General features: G+C 38.2%; 1 protein-coding gene across 2 annotated transcripts in view; it reads right to left on the reverse strand.

Moving 5' to 3' along the window:
- The window catches only part of BRWD1 (bromodomain and WD repeat domain containing 1), a 107061-nt gene that overhangs the window by 24962 nt on the left and 58452 nt on the right, over positions 1-23647 (reverse strand). The window contains exons 21-31 of one of the 2 annotated variants that reach the window (XM_059164739.1): positions 22254-22358; positions 15090-15184; positions 13195-13384; positions 10585-10710; positions 10382-10489; positions 8044-8168; positions 7290-7372; positions 3887-3998; positions 3187-3248; positions 2310-2465; positions 1965-2085 (exon numbers count right to left, since the gene is read on the reverse strand). In XM_059164739.1, coding sequence (XP_059020722.1) covers positions 1965-2085; positions 2310-2465; positions 3187-3248; positions 3887-3998; positions 7290-7372; positions 8044-8168; positions 10382-10489; positions 10585-10710; positions 13195-13384; positions 15090-15184; positions 22254-22358 — 1283 coding nt within the window. Of the gene's footprint in view, positions 1-1964; positions 2086-2309; positions 2466-3186; positions 3249-3886; positions 3999-7289; positions 7373-8043; positions 8169-10381; positions 10490-10584; positions 10711-13194; positions 13385-15089; positions 15185-22253; positions 22386-23647 lie in introns of both variants that reach the window. The other variant, XM_059164738.1, reaches the window with a different exon arrangement.

Consider the following 23647-nt stretch of genomic DNA (forward strand, 5'->3'; position numbering starts at 1 on the left):
TAGAAAATGAAAAGACAGAAACCAAGAAAAAAAATTAAGCCAGCATATATTTATATATTAAATGTAAATGCAAAAGTTATAACAAATAATAACCTCCTAACACTATCAACCTGATCACAGTCACAAGCAATTATACCGGAAGCTAAACCGCAGAGAATACATGTAAACACCAAAAATCTTAACAGTTCACTTAATCACATCCAGAAAAAAAAACAGAGCAACCCTCCCTTTCACCTTGTCTAGATATACAACTGAAGCTACTAAGACTCAAAGAAAACGTGTTAAATACCATTAATCCTATGAGAGTAACCACGCAAAGCAGTTTCTGAACAAAAGCACATTCACTAAAACACCAAGGAGAGGGGCACCTGGGTGGCTCAGTGGGTTAAAGCCTCTGCCTTCGGCTCGGGTTGTGATCCCGGGCTCCTGGAATCGAGCCCCGCATCAGGCTCTCTGCCTGGCAGGGAGCCTGCTTACTCCTCTCTCTCTGCCTACTTGTGATAACTGTCAAATAAATAAATAAAATCTTTAAAAAAAAAAATACCAAGAAGAGATTAGTAAGGGCCACAGCAGAGGAGCTGGCCATATTTGGTGTTGGAGCTCACGTCCGGCTGTGGATACAGTGGGGTGGTGTCAGGGCAGGCTTTGTGGGCAGGGGATAGGCCATGAAGGACAGGACAGGGACACCAGCAGGGCTGGGGAGAAGGGCACAGATAAGTGCACAGAAGTGGAGAAAGCACAAGGTGACCCTGAAGACCAGGAAGAGGAATGTGGGAGACCAAGGGTTGAGGGACTTAGGGTGGCACCGGCAGGTAGAAGCCCTATCACTGAAGGCCTAAGGCATGGGAATAAGGAGATTAAACTTCACCTCCAATGACAGTGCTCAGCACTGCACTTTGCTCACAATAGACCCTCATTAATGCCATGAAGCAAAATGTAGGAAGGCATTTGGCTTCACAAATGATGTTAAGAAGCCAGTTTTTTGTATTGGTAATTTCTTGAAGTAGATGAATTATTAAAAAAATACCATAAATTACTTAAAAAAATATATCACCAAGACCACAAAATTTTATTATCAGTGCTTTAGAAGCCAAATATAAAAAGCTGGTGACTCTGGGGAATTAATCTTTCAAAGGCCAATCTTTTTTTTTTTTTTTTTTTTAAATTTTATTTATTTATTTATTTATTTGACAGAGAGAGATTACAAGTAGGCAGAGAGGCAGGCAGAGAGAGAGAGGAGGAAGCAGGCTCCCTGCTGAGCAGAGAGCCCGATGCGGGACTCGATCCCAGGACCCTGAGATCATGACCTGAGCCGAAGGCAGCGGCTCAACCCACTGAGCTACCCAGGCGCCCTCAAAGGCCAATCTTTAACCAAGTTAAGTTTTATCTTTAAATTGAGCTGCTGATAAGAAATAACACGGAGGACATGGGGAGATGGAGAGGAAAAGGGAGTTGAGGGAAATTGGGAGGGGGAGGTGAACCATGAGAGACTATGGACTCTGAAAAACAATCTGAGGGTTTTGGAGGGGTTGGGGGTGGGAGGTTGGGGGAGCCTGGTGGTGGGTATTAAGGAGGGCACGGATTGCATGGAGCACTGGGTGTGGTACATAAACAATGAATTCTGGTACACTGAAAGAAATTAAATTTTAAAAAAAATGAAATCTTAAATAAATAAATTGAGCTGCTAAACAGGAATGTTAACATGCAAATAAAAACAAATAAGGATGTCTAACTACTTAACATAATTCATAAGAAAAACAGACTACAGAAGATTGAGGAGTGAAACATGGTATTTGTCATCTGAACATCAAACATGTCTTACACATAAGACCACAAATTACCATAATGAAAGAAGAGAATGAAACAGAAAGTAATGCTGATCAGCTCCCACTGCACCACCATTCACTCTGGTCAGGATGACCAAAGACCCTTTCAGATTATTTTTAAAGGAGGTTTCTACCGACCTGTAAAATCGATTAACGAGTCTCATCCGAATGGTGTAAAGATCGGTTGGATAAGCTACTACAGTACAGTACTTGGGGTATGTACACAGATCGACTGGCCCTGCAAAAGCTGCCGCTATGTCTGTGGAGGCAGACAGAAGAAACCTTCATCAAAAAATTCGTTATTTTTAAGAGGTTACTTCTCTACAAATGATTAAAAATAGAGCTACGTTTAACACCACAGGCCCAACCAAAAGGTAGCAAACAGAAATTGTAGGGAAGAACACAACCACGGCTTGTTACTGTTTTTAAATACTTCTATAGAAAGGAAAACTTGAACATGAAACTTCACACTAAAACACTTACCAAGATTCAAAAGTTGATCGATGCCACTAATAATTCGTTCACACTCTTCATCTCTTGATTTCTGACCCCATTCACCATCTTGTGGTTTGTAGAGCAATTTCTCTAGCTCATCTGAAGTGACAGAAATACTAGCTCCTAATTCTTCAGGTGGATCAACTATGAATCCCATTAGAAAGAACAAAAAGAAAAATAATCAACCAAATATATATTACATTTAAGTTGTCAAAATTAATAAACAAGACACAACAAAGGAAAACATAGCTGCTTTATAGTGGAGAAACCCGGCAGACACCACCTTAATCACAAGATGAAGGTTAACATCTTCAGTAGTAAAACAAATGGATACCATGTGCCTCCAGGACTCACTGAGGACCACATACCACTTCTCTAACACTAGTGCCAAAAATGCAAACCCTGGATGATGAGTAAATGTGAATCAAGCCTACACTGAGGGAAATTCTGCAAAATAACTAGCCAGGATTATATGAGAAATGATCATGAGGCTACTAAGGTGCACTCAGCGTCAAGCTGGAAGCCTATGCTAAGAATTAATGAGCCGGGGTGCCTGGGTGGCTCACTCGTTAAGTGTCTGCCTTCAGTTCAAGTCATGATCCCAGGGTCCTGGGATCAAGTCCTGCTGGGCTCCCTGCTCCACGGGAAGCCTGCTTCTCCCTCTCCCACTCCCCCTGCTTGTGTTCCCTCTTTTACTCTCTGTCAAATAAATAAATAAAGTCTTAAAAAAAAAAAAAAAGAATGAGCCAGACATGCATTAATTCTCTTGAGTTTTAGTAAACCTCACAGTTACCATAATAATTTAAAAACGTTTCTCAAACTGAAAACATAGGTAAAATATTTTCATCATTTAAAAATTATATACCATTATCAGGAATTGGCTCCATGTCCCATGGGCTAAGTTTTTCAATTTCAGTGTTGTCCCACCTGTTAAAAAAACAAAGTCATTAGCCTGTCATAAAAATGACTTGTGGCTAATAACTAGGTAGCCACTACAAAAGTAAAGAGAAAGAAAATATGAAAACCTCGTTGTAGCAATACAAATTTAAATATTAATAGTTAAAATTTTTTTAGGAAGATATATAATGAGAAGAGAAAGTATAAAAAAGTATGCCGGGTTCAAAGACAAAGCCAGAAATCCTGTGTGGCTTGTACCACAATGTAGGTCTAAGGAAAAAAAATACTCAAAGACACCATGGAGCCTTGAACGCACACTTCAGAATGGGATTTTATTCCACAGTCAATGGAAAAGCAGCACCGACTTCCATAAACAAGGGAAATGATGTAATATGTGCTCCTAAACAAGAATCCTGCAGTATTACACTGAGAAAACACCAGGCGGCTATAGAAATGGTCCCAAGGGTAGAAAGCAGAGCCCGCCTCCAGGGGGTACTGGTGAACAGGAAGCAGCAAGGGCATCCTAGAGATACCGCACAGGGGAGACAGACTCAATGAAAGACTAAATTGTGTCTTTAGTTAAAGACTAAATCGTCTTTAACCTGAACCTAATAGTTCTTCATAAAACCACCCACCAGTGGAGGATTAATTTTCCACTGCATACAGACCTAACGATGTAGCACTGGAAATGACTATCAGGGTACTGTGGCTGATACGGCTCTTGACTTAGCACTGTCCCGAACCACCAAGCATCATCAATGATGGAGCGGAACCTGTCACCTGTAAGAGAAGACCAAGTCTGAGACACCAATTTGCCAAGATTAACATTTTTAATTTATAAAATACAATGATACAGATAAAAATTATTTCTTGATCTTAAAATTAGCCACCTTTCCCCACTTTTCAGCAATCTTCAGTGATAAAGTCAATGTAAAAAAGATACAATGTTACAGGGGGCAGTTTACTGAAAGCATATAACCAAACCGTATAACAGATTAAATATTATGACTAGATGCTGTTGTTTGGTGCATCCAAACACCCACCCCCAAATAAGATGCATTACGTTTTACTACAAAAAACCAAGTTTAATAAAACTCAAAAACCATTTGTAACGATATGTACTATCAATAAATACTTGTTTAATAAGTATATTAAATATATACAGCTCTGAAATATATATTTCTTAAAGAATAAAACAGATTATAAAAGTTATGATGTGAATTTAATCCATGATTGTTCCAAAGTTGTTCCTATATAATGCCACATAAAACTGTCTTAATTGTTATGGTTTCACAATAAGAATCAGTTCTAGATGCACCCTTGGAAATGCTTACATATCGATTATTTAAAATGTTAGGAGCCTGGGTGGCTCAGTCAGTTGAGCATCTGACTCTTCGTTTTGATTCAGATCATGATCTCAGAGTCGTGAGACTGAGCCTCACCTCAGGCATGCTTAGGATTCTCCCTCCTTCTCCCTCTGCCCCTCCCAACTCCCTCTCTTAAAAAAAAAAAAAAAAAGAAGAAGAAGAAGAAGAAGAAATAATTAAACATCCAAACACTCCTTTATCTTGGCAGGATAAATAAAAGCAGGCAAGTAGGTATTAGGAGGACTCTACTACAAACCCAAATAACTGCAGAGAGTGCTCCAACCAACTTCAGTCATTTTGGGAATGATTTCTAAGAATGCGTCTAGAGGAACATGCTGTATGTGAGCTACTTCACATATGTTACAAAAGAAACACAGACCACTGTAATAACCCCACCTTTCTTTCCCATGTTCTTCACCATTCTCAAAACAAAATCACTGACCAAAAAAAAGTCACATATCTATCCTTGCTAGATTGGCAGTTCTTTCTTCAAGGAAATTTTTAAGGAAATGGTAGCAATCAAAATTAAAGTTACATCTCACCCCAAAGAAAGAGAATATTCATGTAAGAAAATACCCACAAATAATATTAACTAAACAAAGTATGCTTAAAACTAAATTCTATAAAACTGAAAAAAACAGCAATATCGCAATTATCAGATCTACTCGTTTTGAGGGATTTTGTTTTGTTTTGTTTTTTTAATTTGTCAAACAGAGAGAAAGTACAAGCAAGGGAAGCAACAGGCAGAGGGAAAAGTAGGCTCCCGGCTGAGCAAAGAGCCCAACGTAGCACTCGATGCCAGGACTCTTGGGATCATGACCTGAGCCGAGGGCAGACGCTTAACTGGCTGAGTCACCCAGGCATCCCAGTTTTGAGGTTCTTAATATATTTTCAAATTCACGTAAACATGACTTTTTATGTATATTTCATATTTTTCCACATTATAAGAAGCCCTTAATTCCTTCACCCCTCTACCCATTTCCCTGCCATTTCATTATATAAATATTCTAAAACATAACTTCAACTTTAGAAAAAAATCTTGGTTAGTTCTAAATTTTTTTTTGAGTATTTATTTATTTTTTTGATAGAAAGAGACACAGTGAAAAAGGGAGTACATGCAGGAGGAGTGGGAGAGGGAGAAGCAGGCTTCCTGCGGGGCAGGAAGCCCGATGTAGGGCTCAATCCCAGGACCCTGGGATGATGACCTGAGCCGAAGGTAGACACCCAACAACTGAGCCTCCCAGGCGCCCCAAGTTCTCCTAACTTTTTAAATGAAAGGCATATATTAAAAATCTGATGGAACACCCTGGTTTTCATCTAATTATGTAATGAATTAACTTTATAATTTTTTTTATTTATCTAAAACTAGAAGATCCTTTCAGTTTGAACAAAAGGTTTTTTTCAGTGTAAGATAACACTTTTAATGAAAAGGAGCCTTAAGAAATCACTTTTCTGTGGGCACCTAGCTGACTCAGTCAGAAGAACATGCAACTCTTTAACCTCAGGGTCATGAGTTAGAGCCCCATGTTTGGTACAGAGATTACTTAAATAAATTTTTAAAAGTCACTTTTCTGAAGGTAAAACCTGGCTTTTCCTTAAGCACAAACACAAAAAAGGGACCTGTTTTTGCCTATACAAGAGTAGGATAAACTTGAGTCAAGAGTATGGTAGAACTTGAGTAAAGTTTTCAGAATCAAAATCAAGCAGCTTCTTTTAATAGCACTCCCCAAACTTCAAGAAAACAGGAAGATTTCATGGGGGAACAAAACTGAATTAATTAGAAGATCTGGTACATTCACTTCTCAACCACAAAAATAAAACAAACCCACTAAATTGTGAGAGGTGAGTAGGAATCCATCTCTAGAGCTGAGCTACAGAAAACTTCGTTTAAAATAATTTTTGGATGCACATGTTGGTGGAACGAAAGGACAGCTTCCAACAAAGACATCGTAGAGGTTGGATAAACATAATAGATGGGAAACTTCCAAATCTGGCTATAGAACTTGTTAACTCCCATACATTCCAGACGACTCAAGTTTGCTTTTGTTGTTTCTGTGTGTGGCTAGATGTGCTTTTCTTCAAGAAAAATTTCCTTTACCTCTAGTTCCAAAATAATGCTGACTACTTAAATGGATGTTACCATTAAAAATAGTCCAATAAGGTAATTTTATTTTTTTGTCCAGCCAAATGTCTCAGGGTTATAAACTGTAAATGTTCTATGAATTTATTTTTTAAAGGAACGGTTTCCTCAAGTCAACCTTTTTAAGACTGCGTGGATATGACATTAAAATATTCTGATATACCAGAATATTATGTTTGAAATCTGCATTATTTTTCAACTTTGATTGTTATATGTCATAAAATAATTTTGTGAATTATTAAAAAGACAGAAAAAAAATGCAATGTGGCGAAGTCTGAAAGTAAAGAAAAGGTCAACCCTAGCAAACAGTCAATGAGTAAGAAATAATCCCTTCAAAAAGTCAGGTACTATCCGAATACAAGAAATGGTGCTTGGCTAAAAACGATATTAAGGAGATGTAAATACCAAGCCCTAAGCAAAATATACTCCAGTTGCTTGTATCTTTCCACAACTTACGTGTTCGCATCCTCCATAAAAAGCAGCACCAGAACCACAAAAATAGACCAATAAAATAAAAAACATCATTTTTTAAAGGCATATAAAATTCAGTAAGGATGGACTTACAAGACTGCCAATTCCTCTGTCTTGCTTCATCATAAAATTGACGCAATACAAGAAAGTCAATAACATCTGGCATATCATGGTATCTAAACAGGAATATAAAAAATTGTTAAACTCCCTTAGTAGGTGGTTATAGTTTAGAGCAACAATGTCTAAAAGAAACAGGATGGGAGCTGCACTTGGGAGTTTTTATTTTTCAACTAGCCTTATTAAAAATAAGTAAAAAGAAGCTAATAAAATTCATTTTAAGAGTGTATTTTATTTAACCCTAGATACCTTAAATCCTGCTTCACATTGTTTTAAGTATAAAATAATGAGATATTTTATATAATCTTTTTCTTTGTATCAAGTCTTCAAAATCTAGCGTGTATACCTAACATCACACCCAACTGAAATCTGCCACACTCTAAGTGCTCAAGAGCCACTGTGACTAAGAGCTACCGTAACAGACAACACCGGCTTAACAGATTATTTACTCTAACATTTTCTCAAAAATAAAGACAGAAGAAATGTGCCCCCAGTCCAGAATTCTCCACACATTTAATTGGCACAGAGAAAGGTATACAACACGCCAACACGTAACTGTTGTTCTAACACATGATCTTTACTTCTAGCAGGCTCCCATCCACCAGAACCTCAACTCACAGGCTGTCCGCGGTGCTCTACTATTTACCCTACAGCTAGGGAAAGAACCTGCTCATCAGCAAGAGGAAAAATCTAAACTTAAATAGTTCCATAAAAAAATAGTAACACATACCTAATAGAGAAAGATTTGTCCATTAGTCTTCCAGTTGCAGGATCTATAAATGCAAGTTTGAGGCAACAGAGTGTAGGGGGCCCAACCTCATATCGTATTCCAACTATTTTGACCAATTCTTGATCCTTTTAACAGATTTTTTTTTAAAAAAGTGTTTAAAAATGGTTAAAACAGAGCAATTCCTCAAGACCATAATTCTCCACATACTGCCACATTAAGTAAACTCACAATTTAGCTTCCAATTTAACATTAATTATAATCATTTTTGCTATCATTTCATGACACATCAATTATTAACTGCAATCATTTTGCTTCACATCTTTTTTTAGGACAGACACTTAACACTGTTTCTCACATAAGGAATATAGTCAACTTTAGAAAATATACCACAAGCAGAAGAAGGAACATGTAAGTCACTGACCAGCTCAATATCTAAAGATAACTGCTGTGAATTATCTGAATTTCTTTGCAGCTTTGTTCTCTTCTTAGAGATACACAATCCTGTTCTGTGTGTTTCTGTGTAAAGACACTTCATCTAATACGTTGATTCATTAGCACTGAACACACAGCCCAAAGTAGTATAACTCACATCTCAACGAAGTTTATCTAACACACATTTTTCCCCATAAAGCACATGATCACTTTCTTGTGCTAACACAGGAGAGTACTTTAAGCACTACACTTGCGGGTTCTTTTATACAGCAAGTCACCAACAAAAAGCAAAAAAAGCATAAAAACAGTCTTTACTACTGCATTAAACAGACTCTGAAAAGGACCCTTATTTATGAGATGAGGATCAAATAAGAAGGCATCACATCGCTCACTCTCAGTTGTAAACATGCTGGTCATGCAAATCAAATCTTCTGCCACTCTGTGAATGTTTGCAAGTGACCAGAAAGCATCATGAGCATTGATTTTGGGTTACAAATAACGTACACCAAAAGGCAAATTCAAATATGCAATCTGTGAATAATGAGGATCAGCTGTACTCAGAGACTCAGTAATAAGTGAGAAAGGTGTACATAAATCAGAACATAACCCAAGCCGAGTTCAAGAAGGACAGCCACTAAGTTGAAGAGTATTTAAGAACAGCTGTCTTTGCTAACACAGCTATTCTCATCATCTAATAGTTACTGAAAGTATCAGAAACATAAAAGCATAAAGAATAAAAAAAAAAAATCAACTGTAATGCTATTCCACATATAATCACTATTGACTTTTTGATGTTTTTTGTTAAGACATGCATCTGTAAATTTTTATCATTACCACGAATATTTCACATCCTACTTTTCCTTAGTAATAAATTATAAAAAGTCAATAGTCATTCAAAAACAAGTATTTTAAAAGCCTCAATTACACAGTGGGCTCTACATAGTAGTTAATTCTGTGAATGTACCATGATTCGATTCCTTCAACACTATAAGATATTTGGAAATTTTTTGTTTTTATAAACAGTGAAATGAAATTGCCTTGCTCAAAAATTCACATGCATTTCCAGTTGTTTCCTAAATTACTGGAAGTAAAATCATAGAATTAAAACATCTAAATAGATATATATTTTTCAAAGATTTTATTTATTTATTTGATAGAGAGAGAGTGAGATAAGGAATATAAGCAAGGGGAGTAGGAGAGGGAGAAGCAGGTTTCCCATGGAGCAGGTAGCCCAATGCTGGACTCGATCCCAGGATCCTCAGATCATGACTTGAGCCAAAGGCAGATGCTTAATGGATGAGCCACTCAGACGCCCCAAAACATCTAAATATCTTTCATTTTGATTCCAATCATTAAAATAGCCTCCAGAAAGCCTAGGCTTTTTCATGGACCCTGTCCCCCATGTGAATAACTGGTAACAAACCAAAACCTTTGTTACCTGCTAAAATGTGGTAGTTTCTTTGTCTAAATGTTATTTTTTCAAAAAAATTATAAAACTGGTTAAGTACAGGGGTATTCTGTATTGTTTTCAGCAATCTAGTTTATTATGCATGGGGTCCAACCTTTTTTCCAATTTGTATTTCCTCTCTTGAAAAGTTGTACTTCTTTTGAACATGTATCCTAATACATGCATCTTAAGATCAATAATACATACCGCCAAGCTGCCTTCCTGAAAGACTCTGACACACTTAGTTTTGAATGCCAGTCAGCAATACACGAAGACCACCCACTGACAAACATGTCTTCCTGCCGGATCGTAAGTCTTAAAAGGTGATAGCAGAAAGCAGGAAACCAGTGGAAAGATAGTAAAGAAATATGCCTCTACTGGTTTATTTTTAATGGATTTGTAAATATTTTACTACCCATGTGCTAACTGTTTAATGACGTAATGACACCGTCCTCTTACCCTGAGATCCATTTTTCTCCACGGCTCTTTGTTGGGCTTCAGCTCATAGATGTTACTCCTTCTGACAGCCTCAATATAAGCTTCATGACCCTGTCGAAAATATATTACCTGCAAAAAGCATACATTTAAAAATTAAAACCTAACAGTAAAATATTTTGTCTTATGGTGTCCATATTCACGTTTTTAAAATTTATTACTCTCACCTCATCACCCATTTGAGGAACAAAAGGAGACTTTCGAAGTGTGGTGTCAGTTATCCAAACTGGAGGATGAAATTCATATAAATGTTCCATATTTGCAAGCTCTACCGCAGTCATCCTCCGCAAGCTCTGCCAAGGGGAACAGAACAAAGTTTAGTGCAACAGAAAGGGCATGCGTACACTGTTTAACTGAAAAACAGGGGGCGCCTGGGGGGGGGGGCTCAGTCAGTTACGCAGCTGCCTTGGGCTCAGGTCATGATTCCTGGAATCGAGCGCCGCGTCGGGCTCCCTGCTCACTGGTGACCTGCTCCCCCTGCCTGTGTGCTACCACTCTTTCTCTGTGATAAATAAAATCTTAAAAATAAATAAATAAATAAACAGACAACAAAAGAAACTTCACCACTGAGAATGCCTATTTATGGGCACGTCACCTAATGATTAGTTTTTAAACGGCATACATATTTGGTTCCTTAACATATACAGGAACGTATCACTTGTGAAAGCATTGCAGATTTACCTAGCACTTTTCAAGCATCTCCTGAATTTCTAAGGTTCTTTGTAACACTTTATATCCTACAGAAGAGACCTAATTTCCAACTTAAATCCTCTTCAACAGAGCCTGCCCTACCGACACACCATTCTGAATTCTACCAGGGACTAATCAGCACAGTCTCCTCTTGACTGAGGTTTTAAAACTGGTAATTTTAAAACACGGCCACAAACTCTTTGATTCTCCTCCTCGCCTCTTCGAGAAATGCAGCCACATCTCCACTTGAGGGTGGGCTGGAACTGCTTCTAACAAACAGAATGAAACAGAAGTGACGAGAGGCTTTGAAGACTAGGCTGTCATAGGGATTCCGGGTCACCTCTTGCTTACACTTCAGGATCACTTGCTCGGGGAAAACCAGCCACCATGTCCCACAGATACCCACATAGCACTGCAGAGGGGCCCTGTGGTAGGAACTGAGTCCAGTGAGTAAGCTTCAGAGAAGATCAAACCTTCAGACAGCTGCCAACTCCAGCCACTGTGTGCAACCTTGTGAGCCACAAATCACCTAGCCAATCAGCCCTCTGAGTCCCAATCCATCAGAACATGAATACAAGTTCACTGTTTTTTGGGGTTCTTTTTTTTTTTTTTTTGACATTTACAATGAAGAAGGAAATGTTTATTATACACAAAGTCTTTCTTAGTACTGATAGCATGAATTCTTACCTGAATGTTAACACAGAACTTCCCTATTATTTTAACTAAAACAAATACCTGTAATATAGGGGACATGAAAGATCTGTTTTATTTTTGCTTTAGTTTTTTTGTTTGTTTTTTTAAAAATTAATTAATTTATTTATTTATTTTTAATTATTATTATTTTTTTTATAAACATGTATTTTTATCCCCAGGGGTACAGGTCTGTCAATTGCCAGGTTTACACACTTCACAGCACTCACCAAAGCACATACCCTCCCCATTTTGGGGTTTTTTAAAGATTTTATTTATTTATTTAACAGACAGAGATCACAAGCAGGCAGAGAGGCGGGCAGAGAGGGAGGAAGGGAAGCAGGCTCCCCACCAAGCAGCCCGATGCGGGGCTCGATCCGAGGACCCTGGGACCACGACCCAAGCTGAAGGCAGAGGCTTTAACCCACTGAGCCACCCAGGAGCCCCACAAGTTCGCTGTTTTAAGGAGCTAAGTTTCAGGGTGATCTGTTACACAGCAACAGAAAACGAGTACAAAGATGGGGCATCTTTAAATAATGGCCACCAATGGCACTACACGAACCCTGTGCATATGGTAAGGAACAGGAACAGCATAGTTAAGAGCGTGAAGATGCCAAACGAAGGAGAACATGCCAGATGTGTCTGGGACACATGGCAGTAACAGAAGAGAGAAGATGAAATTGTCCCAAAATGTCCTGAAGCGTATTTCTGGTGTTGATTAACAGGAGAAAATAAAGAGTTATTGTGGGATTTTGAGCAAACAGAGCTCCTCCTTTAGGTGTCAAACTGGGGAAGGAGTCAGTGCCAAGGCCAATCTGGGGCAGATTCAACAGAGAAGGCTTCACAACAGAGCAGCTTTTCCAAATATAAATTCCATTTTACATTTGAGTTGTGCTAACATTGTCAAAAGAATATAAAAGTTCCAATTTCCTAAAGATTTTTTTTTTTAATTTTTATTTATTTGACAGAGGGAGAGACAGCACAAGAGGGAGGAGCTGCAGGCAGAGGGAGAGGGAGAAGCAGGCTCCCCGTCAAGCAGGGAGCCTGATGTGGGGCTTGATCCCAGGACCCTGGAATCACGACCTGAGCTGAAGGCATACACTCAACCGAGTCAACACGCCAGGTGCCCCCAAGACTTTTAATTTTTTTTTTTTTTTTAAGATTTTACTTATTTATTTGACAGACAGAGATAAGATATGGGGCTCCCTGCTGAGCAGAGAGCCCAATGCAGGGCTTGATCGCAGGGCTTGATCCCAGGACCCTGAGATCATGACTTGAGCTGAAGGCAGAGACTTAACCCACTTGAGCCATCCAGGTGCCCCTTAATTTCCAAATATGGACAGAAACACCTCTATAAAAAGTGTAAAAAGATGTTTTTAAAGATATACTTCTCTCACCTCTTTTTTAGGCTTATTTTCTTTCTTTCTCTTTCGTCTCCGCTTTGGAGGAGATAAATTTTCAGCAGACATTTCATCCTCTGAACTACTGCAAAAGCGGGTAATGCGCCGACGCGATGACGTCCGCAGAGGTGGCTGCAGATTGATGCCTGCATCAGCAGTCCAATCAGAATATCGAGATGACGAGTCACTGGAAAAGGAAAAATGTGTAAGTTGCAGGGAACCAGAATCTAAGCCCTGACAGCAAACCAGTCACATAACACTAAGAGAAGAGATGAAGTGGGAAGGAAGGAAGTATCATGGGAAAATTTAACTCGAACACTCTGCCTTCACCATCAGCGACTACTGAAATAACCAGGGATCATGCGAAAGAGAGAAACCTGCACTGATGCTGGAAATTAGGAAAGGATGTAAGCCTGAGGAATTATTTTAAAGTATAATACAGAGGAGACACTGTGGAACACAACATTTAGAGCCAACCATCGATCCCCTTTCAGAAGATGGAGTGTAGTTATGAAAACAGGAGAGATCACACAGAACCGTAAGAGCAGGCCCTCCTCCCACCCCAAGTGAGAGGAGGCTCAGGAATAGACTAGAAACTTTAACTGGAATGAAAAACCATCTGTGAACAGACCAAAAAGCCCAAGGGAAACATAACCACAACAAACAGAAAGCTGTAAGTGGTCAGAGCTTCTTGCCAAGAGGGGGACCATTACTTGATATGACAGAAGATTTGTGAGAGGAACTCGTAGCCCACCCCAGAGCAGAAGCAGAGTCCGACAGGAAACTAGATCCAGAAAATGAGCCCCTGCCCAATGCTAGCTTCAGAAAATACAGAAAAGGATGACAAAGGACTCTATTGGGCCATCACTGGCCAACCACATACCTCTCAGGCTCAATAAAACATACTCACACTAACACACACATTTCTAAGAGCTGTTTATTATAAAAAGAGTTATTTAGAAAAAATTCAAGAGCACCTGCTTTGTATAATAAAATTTAAGAAAAGCTAAATTAAAAGATAATAATTATAGAGACAGAAAGCATAAGAGTGGTTGCCAGAGGACGGGGATGGGAGGTGGAGAATCACTGTTTAGTAGGTATGCAGTTACAGTTTTGCATCGAGCTCCAGAGAGTGTGTGCAAGACAGTATGAATGTACTTAACACTACTGAAACATACACTTAACGATAGTTAAGACAGTAAATTTTATTATGTCTGTTTCATAATTAAAAATGAATTTTAAAAAATAAAATAGACAAGTGTTCTAAAAATTACTCCAGCTCCTAATCATAATGGAATAAGAGAAGTCAAGAAAGAAAACGGAGTACAGTAAGGTGGTCTACACCAGGTGGTCTAGAACAGGACCAATGAAAATAGAAAGAAGATACTTTCAGTCCTATTTGGCAGAGGCACCTTCCTACATGTGGTGATGGATATGTTCATGAAAAGAAAAAGAGGTCCAGATTTCTGGCTTGAGCATCTATCAAAGGTGAAGCTGACATTTATTTACCAAGAGAAGGAACAGATGTTAACATCTCGATCCAATGAAATTTCGATACCAAAACTAAACACAAGGTCAACACACGCATAACTAATACTAAACAGAATGATGGTGTTACCACACACACTTTGGATACTACTCGTTAGAAATGCAGCTCAAGACTGGACTGATTTGGAGTACACACACCCGGCTCAAATGTTTACAGTCAAAAATGCCTAAAATATTTTCTACAGATAAAGTTGTTAATCCGGTTTTCTTCTCCTTTTCAATGTACTAAAAAGTCAGTTGTCCCACAGATGTGAACTCTTACGTCTCGAATGCCATCCGTGCCCCACTGCATCCATGCCTACGACTGAACTGCCGAAAAGATGGGAATAAGGAAAAGCAGATACCTTGAACTCTCGCTGTCACTCTCACTTCTTCGATCACTCCTCCATTCTTCCTCTTCAGAAGAACAAGAGCCTTCACTCTGATCACAGGAAGTCTCCTATTGGCCGAGGTCGGGGGGGGGGGGGGTGGCGGGGGGAGAGATGTAGATAAAATAAAACTCCTGATTTTGGAGATTAAACAATACAAGTCAAGAAAAACTGTACTTTGTCCTGATCATCTTGGGCCATCGGGCAAGAAAAGAGTTAGATGGACTTAAAAAAACAAATAAATGTTCTTACTATATTCTTTTTCTTATCAAGCATAAGGCATTAGAGTCTAAGACTTAACACTACTACTGTTGATACCGCCAGCCCTTCTGAGTGAAGCTCGTAAAAAGTCAATGTAGATGTCCTCAGCATTTTGTGGGACTTAGGCCACCGTGACAGGTATGCAACTGGCTCTCATAGTTCTACTCTCACCCCCATGACAGACGTTGTGCATCTTTCCATATGACCTACAGATATTCTTTGATGAGGTGTTAGGCATTTTGCTAATTCTTAAACTGGATTGTTTTCTTATGAATGTGTTTTAAGAATTCATGGTATGTTTTAAATACAAGTCCTTTATCAGATAGCAGTTCTACAAATATCTGCCCCCAGTCAATAGGACTGGCAGTCCTATTTTCATTGCATTTTCATTCTCTTAATGGTATCTTTCCCAGAGCAGATTTTAATTTCAATGAACTCTAGCCTGTCATGTTTTTCTCTATCAGATTGTGCTTCTGGTATTTTATCTAAAACATCACTGCCATTGTCAACGTCCCCTATATTTTACTGTATGTTATCTTCTAGAAATTTCCATTTTGCATTACATTAAGTTTATGATCCATTTTGAGTTAATTTTTATGAGAAGTCTCAGTCTAGATTTTTTTTTTTTAGCATGTGGATATCCAGTCGTTTTATCCACTGAGTGGTATTTGCTCCTTTGTCAAACGCTACTTGATGATCTGTGTATTAGTCTATTTCTCGGTTTCCCTATTCTGTTCCACTCAACTATTGTCTATGCTTTCACTGATCTCACATTGTTTTAAAAATTACAGATTTATACTAACTCTTAATGTCAGGTAGTGTCAGTCCTCCAACTACTTTCTTCAGTATCCTAGGTCTTTTACCTCTGCAAGTAAACTTTAGAATCACTCTGCCAACACCCACAAAATTAACTTGGGATTTTGATCGGGATGGTGTTGAATCTACCGATCAATCTGTGAACAAAAGACATCTAACAACAACAAACAGCAACAGGGTCTCTCCTTCATTGACTATGGAAATACAAAACACAACATAGGACTCGAGAAAGTCTGGAAGTCTCTTACAAAGCTGTCCAACAGGGCCTTATCATTCGATGCAATAAACATGCTCCTTGGTATTTACCCAAATGCATTAAAAATACTGTCCATACAAAACCGGAATGTGTAAGTTTGTAACAGCTTTATTCCTGTCAAAACTTAGAAGCAGCCAGCATGTCCTTCAGTAGGTAAATATATAAACTGTGGTAAATTCAGACAACCGAATATTACTCAGTTCTAAAAAGAAATGAAACATCAAGCCACAAAAAGTTGTAGAGGAAACTTAAACCTCTTTTACTAGAAAGTAGCCAATCTGCAAAGGCTCCATACTATATAACCTAACTATACGGCATTAAACTTAAACCTCTTTTACTAGAAAGTAGCCAATCTGCAAAGGCTCCATACTATATAACCTAACTATACGGCATTCTGGAAAAGTCTATGGAAACAGTAAAAAGATTAATGGTTGCCAGTGGCTCAGGAGGAGGGAGAGAAGAGTTAAGTATAGCCCAGTGGGGTTTTAGGGCAGTGAAACTGTTCTGTCTGATGCTATTATGGGAGATACTGATATGGCAGACAATGCATTTGTCAAAACCCACAGAACTATACAACACACGGTTATCCCTAATGTAAACCAGGGAATTCACCTCACCAGTTAAAGCAAATCCACCGCACTAATTCAAGACATTACTAATAGAAAAGACTGTGTGAAGGGAAGAGAATATAGGAATTCACTGTACTCATTGTGTAATTTTTCTGTAAACCTAAAACTGCTCCAAAAGAGTCCTTTAAAAAAAAAAAAATTTTTTTTTAATTTATTTGACAGCAATCACAAGTAGGCAGAGAGGCAGGCAGAAAGGCAGAGGGGGAAACAGGCTCCCTGTTGAGCAGAGAGCCTGATGTGGAGCTCAATCCCAAGACCTGAGCCAAAGGCAGAGGCTTTAACCCACTGAGCCACCCAGGTGTCCCCCCCACTTTTTTTAAAGGGAAGAGAGGGGAACAAACAACTTTTTGATCATCACAGCACCAATGGTTGTGATCCACTTTAAGTTCTGGCCATGAATCCCAGGCAGGTACTTTTAAACTGAGACAGGACCTTTTCCTGTAACAGCATTTACTTTAGGAGCTTTGATAACAGACCATGAAAATGTCAGTAAGATCCAAAACTCAAAAGGCAAAATATTAAGTTAATATCTACTTTTGGGGGCATCCAGGTGGCTCAGTTGGTTAAGCCTCTGCCTTTGGCTCAGGTCATGATCTCAGGGTCTGGGGATCAAGCTTTGCTCAGTAGGAGTCTGCTTCTCCCTCTGTGTTCTCCCCCTCTCTCAAATAAATAAAATCTTACAAAAAAAAAAAAAAAACCTACTTTTGTTTACTTCATTTGAATAGGCAAAATGTAAAGTCAAAATAATCTACAAACTGTTTCTCAAAATGTCAGCCCTGTTTCTCAACACTATTCCAGGAGTACATTCTAGGCCTAGTACAACAGAACTACTAAATGGAATGTGCTTCACATGCTCAAATCAACTTTTTCTTAAAATCACAGTAATAATAACTCTTGAAAGCTATTACCTCGAAACCACACACCCTATGAAATGTCTTATATGTGTTATCCCAACTCTCCAAACACCTGTTAACATAGGCAGAATTAAGAACAAAGAAAATTAAATTAAGAACTAAGAAAATAAGAATTAAGAAAACTAACAACACTAAGTTTCAGAGATTCTGATTTAACTTGCCTATCAAGGTGGCATAATCTACTTGAAACTTTGAGGGACTTTTCTTTAAAAAAAAAAAAAAAAAAAAAAAGTCCTAAGATTACACAAGCTTCAACCCCACACAACTTATATTCACCCTGCCTCTGAGTGTTTTGCTGTCTCCCAGACCCTATACATTACTAGCTCTTCATCTATAGGAACACCCAGGGATAAGAAAAGTAAAAGTAAATAACAAGCCTGAGGTCACAGGATGATAAGTACAGGAACTAGAATTAAAAATCTGGCTAACTTTCCTACCATGGGTGCTTTCCAAACCAAAATGGAATGGACCAACATGCATATACATAATGCCACAATCTCTATCCTACTGCCATACACATTACATACACACTCTCATCTCCACCCAGCCACAAGAGCCCCCACCCCACCCCCATTCCCCCTACAACAACATAAGTGAATGAATTCATATCGATGCAAGTAAAACCAAGGACACCAAACCACAAAATCATGATTTTAAAAGGTCAAGTGGTTTTAACATTCCACATTATCTATGCTTTCATTAGTTTAAAAAGTTCCTCATTACTTAAAAACACACCAAATTAATAAATTTTTAATAAATTAAAAAGCAAAAAAAAAAAAAAATCTATAATCAATCCTGGTATTTCAAAAAGAATATAAGAAAATAAGCATTAGTTGATATCCCCTTAGCAAAAGACAGTATGTATGTATACTGTAGACACATAAAATAAAGCATCTTTCTTAACGTGACAATGGTAGACTTGTGTCCACCAACAGGAATGCAGACCCATGTCTCTATAAGCACTCCGCGCTGCGCTGGAAGAACTGAGGAATGCCGTTAGACCAGAGAAATCCATAAGAGGCACAAAACTTAGGAGTGAAACTAGGTATCCGTGCAAAGGAGAAGAGATACCTGAAAACCTCAGAAAATTCAATGATAAAATTAACCCAAAAATTCAGGAACACAGCAGAATGTGTAAAAAAATTAAATCTGCTGAAATCAGAAACCTTCATCTACGCCAAATAATAACTACTTAGAGGCCATAATGGCAGAAAACACCCAGCACCTTACAAATTACAGATAACTATATATCCCTAGTTATAAAGAATTTTTTTTAAAGATTTTATTTTTATTTCTTTATCTGACAGAGAGAGGGACAGCGAAGAGAGAGAGCATAAGCAGGGGGAACAGCAGAGGGAGAGGAAGAAGCAGATTCTCCACGGAGCAGGCAGCCTGAGGCAGGGCTCGATCCCAGGACCCCAGGATCATGACCGGAGTCAAAGGCAAGAGCTTAACGACTGAGCCACCCAGGTGCCCCAGTTATAAAGAACTTTTAAAAATTAAGGCAGGGAAATGTGCTTGGGTGGCTCAGTTGGTTAACCGTCTGACTCTTGACTCTTGATTTCGGCTCAGGTCAGGGTCTTAGGGTTTTGAGACCAAGCCCTGCATTAGGCTCCATACTGGGCAAGGAGCCTGCTTAAGATTCGTTATCTCCCTCTGTCTCGCCCCCCGCCCCCCAAAAAAATAAAAATTAAGGTTCAGGGCAGGGTGAGGAGAGGCCAAAAACATGATAGAGAAATGACCAAAAGACATAAATACACGGAGCATGAAGATTTAAAAAAAACCACTCTAAATATATGAAGAAATGTTCAACAACTTCACGCATATTATGAGAAAGTCAAAATAAAACTTTCTGTGAAATAAACCAAAGACAAAAGAACAAATATTGCACAATTACACTTACAGAAGTCCCTAGAATAGGCAAATTTATAGAGAGAAAGTAGAAGGCAGGCTACCAGGGATGGAGAAGGGAAATAAGTCTCAGTGGTTAATGAATACAGAATGTCTAGGATGATGAGAGAGTGCTAGAAACATACAGTGGTAATGGCCGCACACATCATAAATGTAGTTAATGCCAATGAACTGTATGCAGAAAAATAGTTAAAATGATGAATTTTATATTTTACCAAACTGAAAGAACAGCCAAAACATAAAAATAAAACTATACTAGGACACCATCTCTCACCCACTAAATTGGTAAAAATTATCAAGTATAACTACTCTGTGGGCTAATGGATAGGGAAACAGGCACTCCTAGATGCCACTGGTAGAAATGCCAAGTTGGAACCCTCCTTCAGCAGGAATTTTTTTTTATCACTCTCTCATACACCTCACAGACATCTATCTTTGGACCTGGCAATCCCATTCCCAGAAATGTACTTCCAAATTGCATCTCCGACAGGACAAAACTACATACAAAGACAAAAAGATTATTCACTGTAACACTATTTATGACAAAAACACCGGAAATGTCCTAAATGCCCATACGTGAGAAAGTGGTAAACTGTTACAAGCCCACAATCACGTGTGATGCAACTCTTAAAAAACAGGGAGAAGATATTTAAGAACTGATATGGAATGGGTTCAAGAATATTTTAAGTGAAAAAACTCAAGAGCAAAAGGGCATCTAAAGTATGCTCTATCTTGTGTACAAAAGGAGAAACAATAAAATGCACAGGTATGAAAAACACAGTAAGCATAAACCAGAAACTAGTGAGGATAGGTGGGCATGTTTATCGTAACTGTCCAAAACTATTAAGAAAGGGTTAAAACATGTTCAATTCACTATAAGAAACTAATGTAAAAACAGTCTCATTGCATAAAACAACGTCAGATCAATTAAAAGGCTGGTGATAAGAGCAGCTAGCATGACTGGATATTAGACACTATTTTAAACACTTCACAATCAAGTAAGTTCTCACATCTTTGAGGAATGCATGCTAACACTGACTGCTTTTACAGATCTGGCCAGAGCACATAAAAGGTTAAACAACTTGTCTGAGTGGAAGAATTTAGATTTAATATCTCCAACACTAACTAAACTACTACTGTAATGCTTTGTAACAGAATTAAATGAATAGTCTGTCCATCCATATGGAACACTTCAAACCTCAAAACGTTTACTGTTTAGAAAATATTAACATCCAATTATTAAATTTTAAAGACTCTACAAAAATATTGGCTTCCCCCCAAAAAATAAAAAAAAAAGACCACTAATTCTACAGCATTCCTCAAAGTCAAGCAAAAGGGCTAAAGAAAAGCTTAGCTATGACAGCAAAAGCACCAGCAACTACGTTAGAAAAAATATCAACTGGATATTCTCAAACTTCATAAAACTTTTGTGCTTCAAAGGAAACCAACCATCCAATAAGTGAGACGTCAGCACTCTGAATGGAATATGTATATACCCTCTTATCTGCAAGGACTCCCATCCAGAATAAAACCCTTTTATGGCAATAACAAAAAAAGACAACCAAACTGAAAAACAGGCAACATATTTGCACAGACAAGAAATAAGCACATGTTCCACATCACTAATCATTAGGGAAATGCAAATCAAAACCAGTGAGCTAGCCCTTCACTCCTGCCGCTAGGATGGCTAAAACCAACAGTACAGACAATGCCAAGTGCTGATAAGGATGTGGTGAGACTGGAACCCTCACACATTACTGATGGAAATATAAAACAGTACAGCTGCTTTGGAAAACATTTTAGCAATTCCTCAAAAGATAAAAACATAGAGTTACCACATGACCCAGCAAACAGACTCCTAGATACCAAATGAAATGAAAGCCTATATTCAATCAAAAACCTGTCTGTTAGTAAGCTGCATTATTCATAACAGCCAAAAACAAGGATGGATACATGCCACGCAGGGATCAACCTTGGAAACCTTATGCTAAGTGAAAAAAGCCAGTTACAAAATCATATTGTATGATTCCATTCATATAAAATGCCCAGAATAGGCCAATCAATCCATATAGACAGAAAGTGGTTGCCCAGAGCTGAGTGAGGTGGGCTGGGAAGTAACTGCAAATGAGTGTAAGATTTCGTTTTAGAGGCAATGAAAATATTTTGAAGTTAAATAGTAGTGATGATAGCACAATTCTGTTAATACACTAGAGATACTAGATTATACAACACTGGTATGGTAAGTATCTCAGCAAAACTGTTAAAAATTCTTAGACTCTTGGCAGATACAACGGAAAGAATTAAGACAAATTACTGAACATTATTTTATATAATTTAAAGTTACAAAACTCACATGTCTCATAGAGCTTGAAGATTCATTTCCAGAAGATAAGTCAAGCCGGCCAAGATTTCTTCTACCGTAATTTGGGTATTTGCGCCTGCACGTCCTCTGCCTAGACTGTGACAGCAAAACCACCGAGTCAGACTGAAACATAAACATGCAAATGGAAATCAACACCCAAATGAGCACAAGCATCAGTAAGATGGGCATTCTTTCAAATTCCAAGAGGAATTTAAGGCAAAAAATAAAAAATAATAACACTTCAAATACACACACACACACAGTTAAATTAAACTTGGCATTTTTACTTAGAAGACATAGTTTGCCATTAAGAATGTAACAACAACAATAACCCAAAACAGATACCTCTTAAAATACGTATCTTAGAAGTGAAAATATATATTCGTATATTATCATACTGTCACCAACATTAAAGAACACAAGTATAGAGAAATATCTGAAATAATCCTCAAATATTAACCCTGCTTATTTCCAGATTTTAAATTTTTAGAGGACTTTTTTTCAGTACTTTTCAGCTCTGCTTGAATTTTTGAAATGTCATATTTTGTCAAACAAAATAACTAAATAATCTTTAAAAATCATCCAAATAAAATAGACTGATTTAAAGGGTGGAGGGAGCCTGCTATTCCTCAAACACCCAAGTTGTATGAGAAATCACTCAAAACACATTTTCCTTGACTGATAAATTAGTTTTCACATTAGTGCCTTCTGTGTGATAATGACTGGTGTCTTATCATTTCAATACATCACTGGCTAACTTTTTTTTTTTTTTAAGATTTTATTTATTTATCTGATAGAGAGAGAGACAGCAATAGAGGGAACACAAGAGGGAGAAGCAGGCTTCCCATTGAGCAGGGAGCCCAATGTGGGGCCTGATCCCAGGACCCCGGGATCATGACCTGACCTGAAAGCAGATGCTTAATGACTGAGCCATCCAGGCGTCCCCAAAATATATAGGGAATCTACCTAAAACCCTACAAAGAAGTGTAGGAAAAAGAGAATGCAAGCAACAAAAGAAAACCCTAGAATTTCACTCAGGAAGAGAAAGCTGAAGGGTCGAAAGATAGGCAAAACACTGACAGACTAAACTAATTAAATTAGGCTCACAGAAAATTGCAATTCAGAGCCTTCTATGTGTGGGAGAACTCTCCAGGCTTTGGCTATTCGATCAAAGGGTACTGCCAAGCCCTATCAGTAAACCATATTAGAAGAGTAATCCAAAGTAACTACAGCTCCATCCTTGCTTGGATTAAGGCAATACAGGCTTGACAGTGGCCCTAGCAGTTTACCAAAAGCAAACATAAATCTTCTCTAGGGGAAAAAATATCCTAGACTTCAAATAATCTCTAACATTTAACATTCAATCAAACCACAGATAACAAAGA

This window comes from Mustela lutreola, chromosome 2 (assembly GCF_030435805.1).
Source record: "Mustela lutreola isolate mMusLut2 chromosome 2, mMusLut2.pri, whole genome shotgun sequence".
NCBI lineage: Eukaryota > Metazoa > Chordata > Mammalia > Carnivora > Mustelidae > Mustela > Mustela lutreola.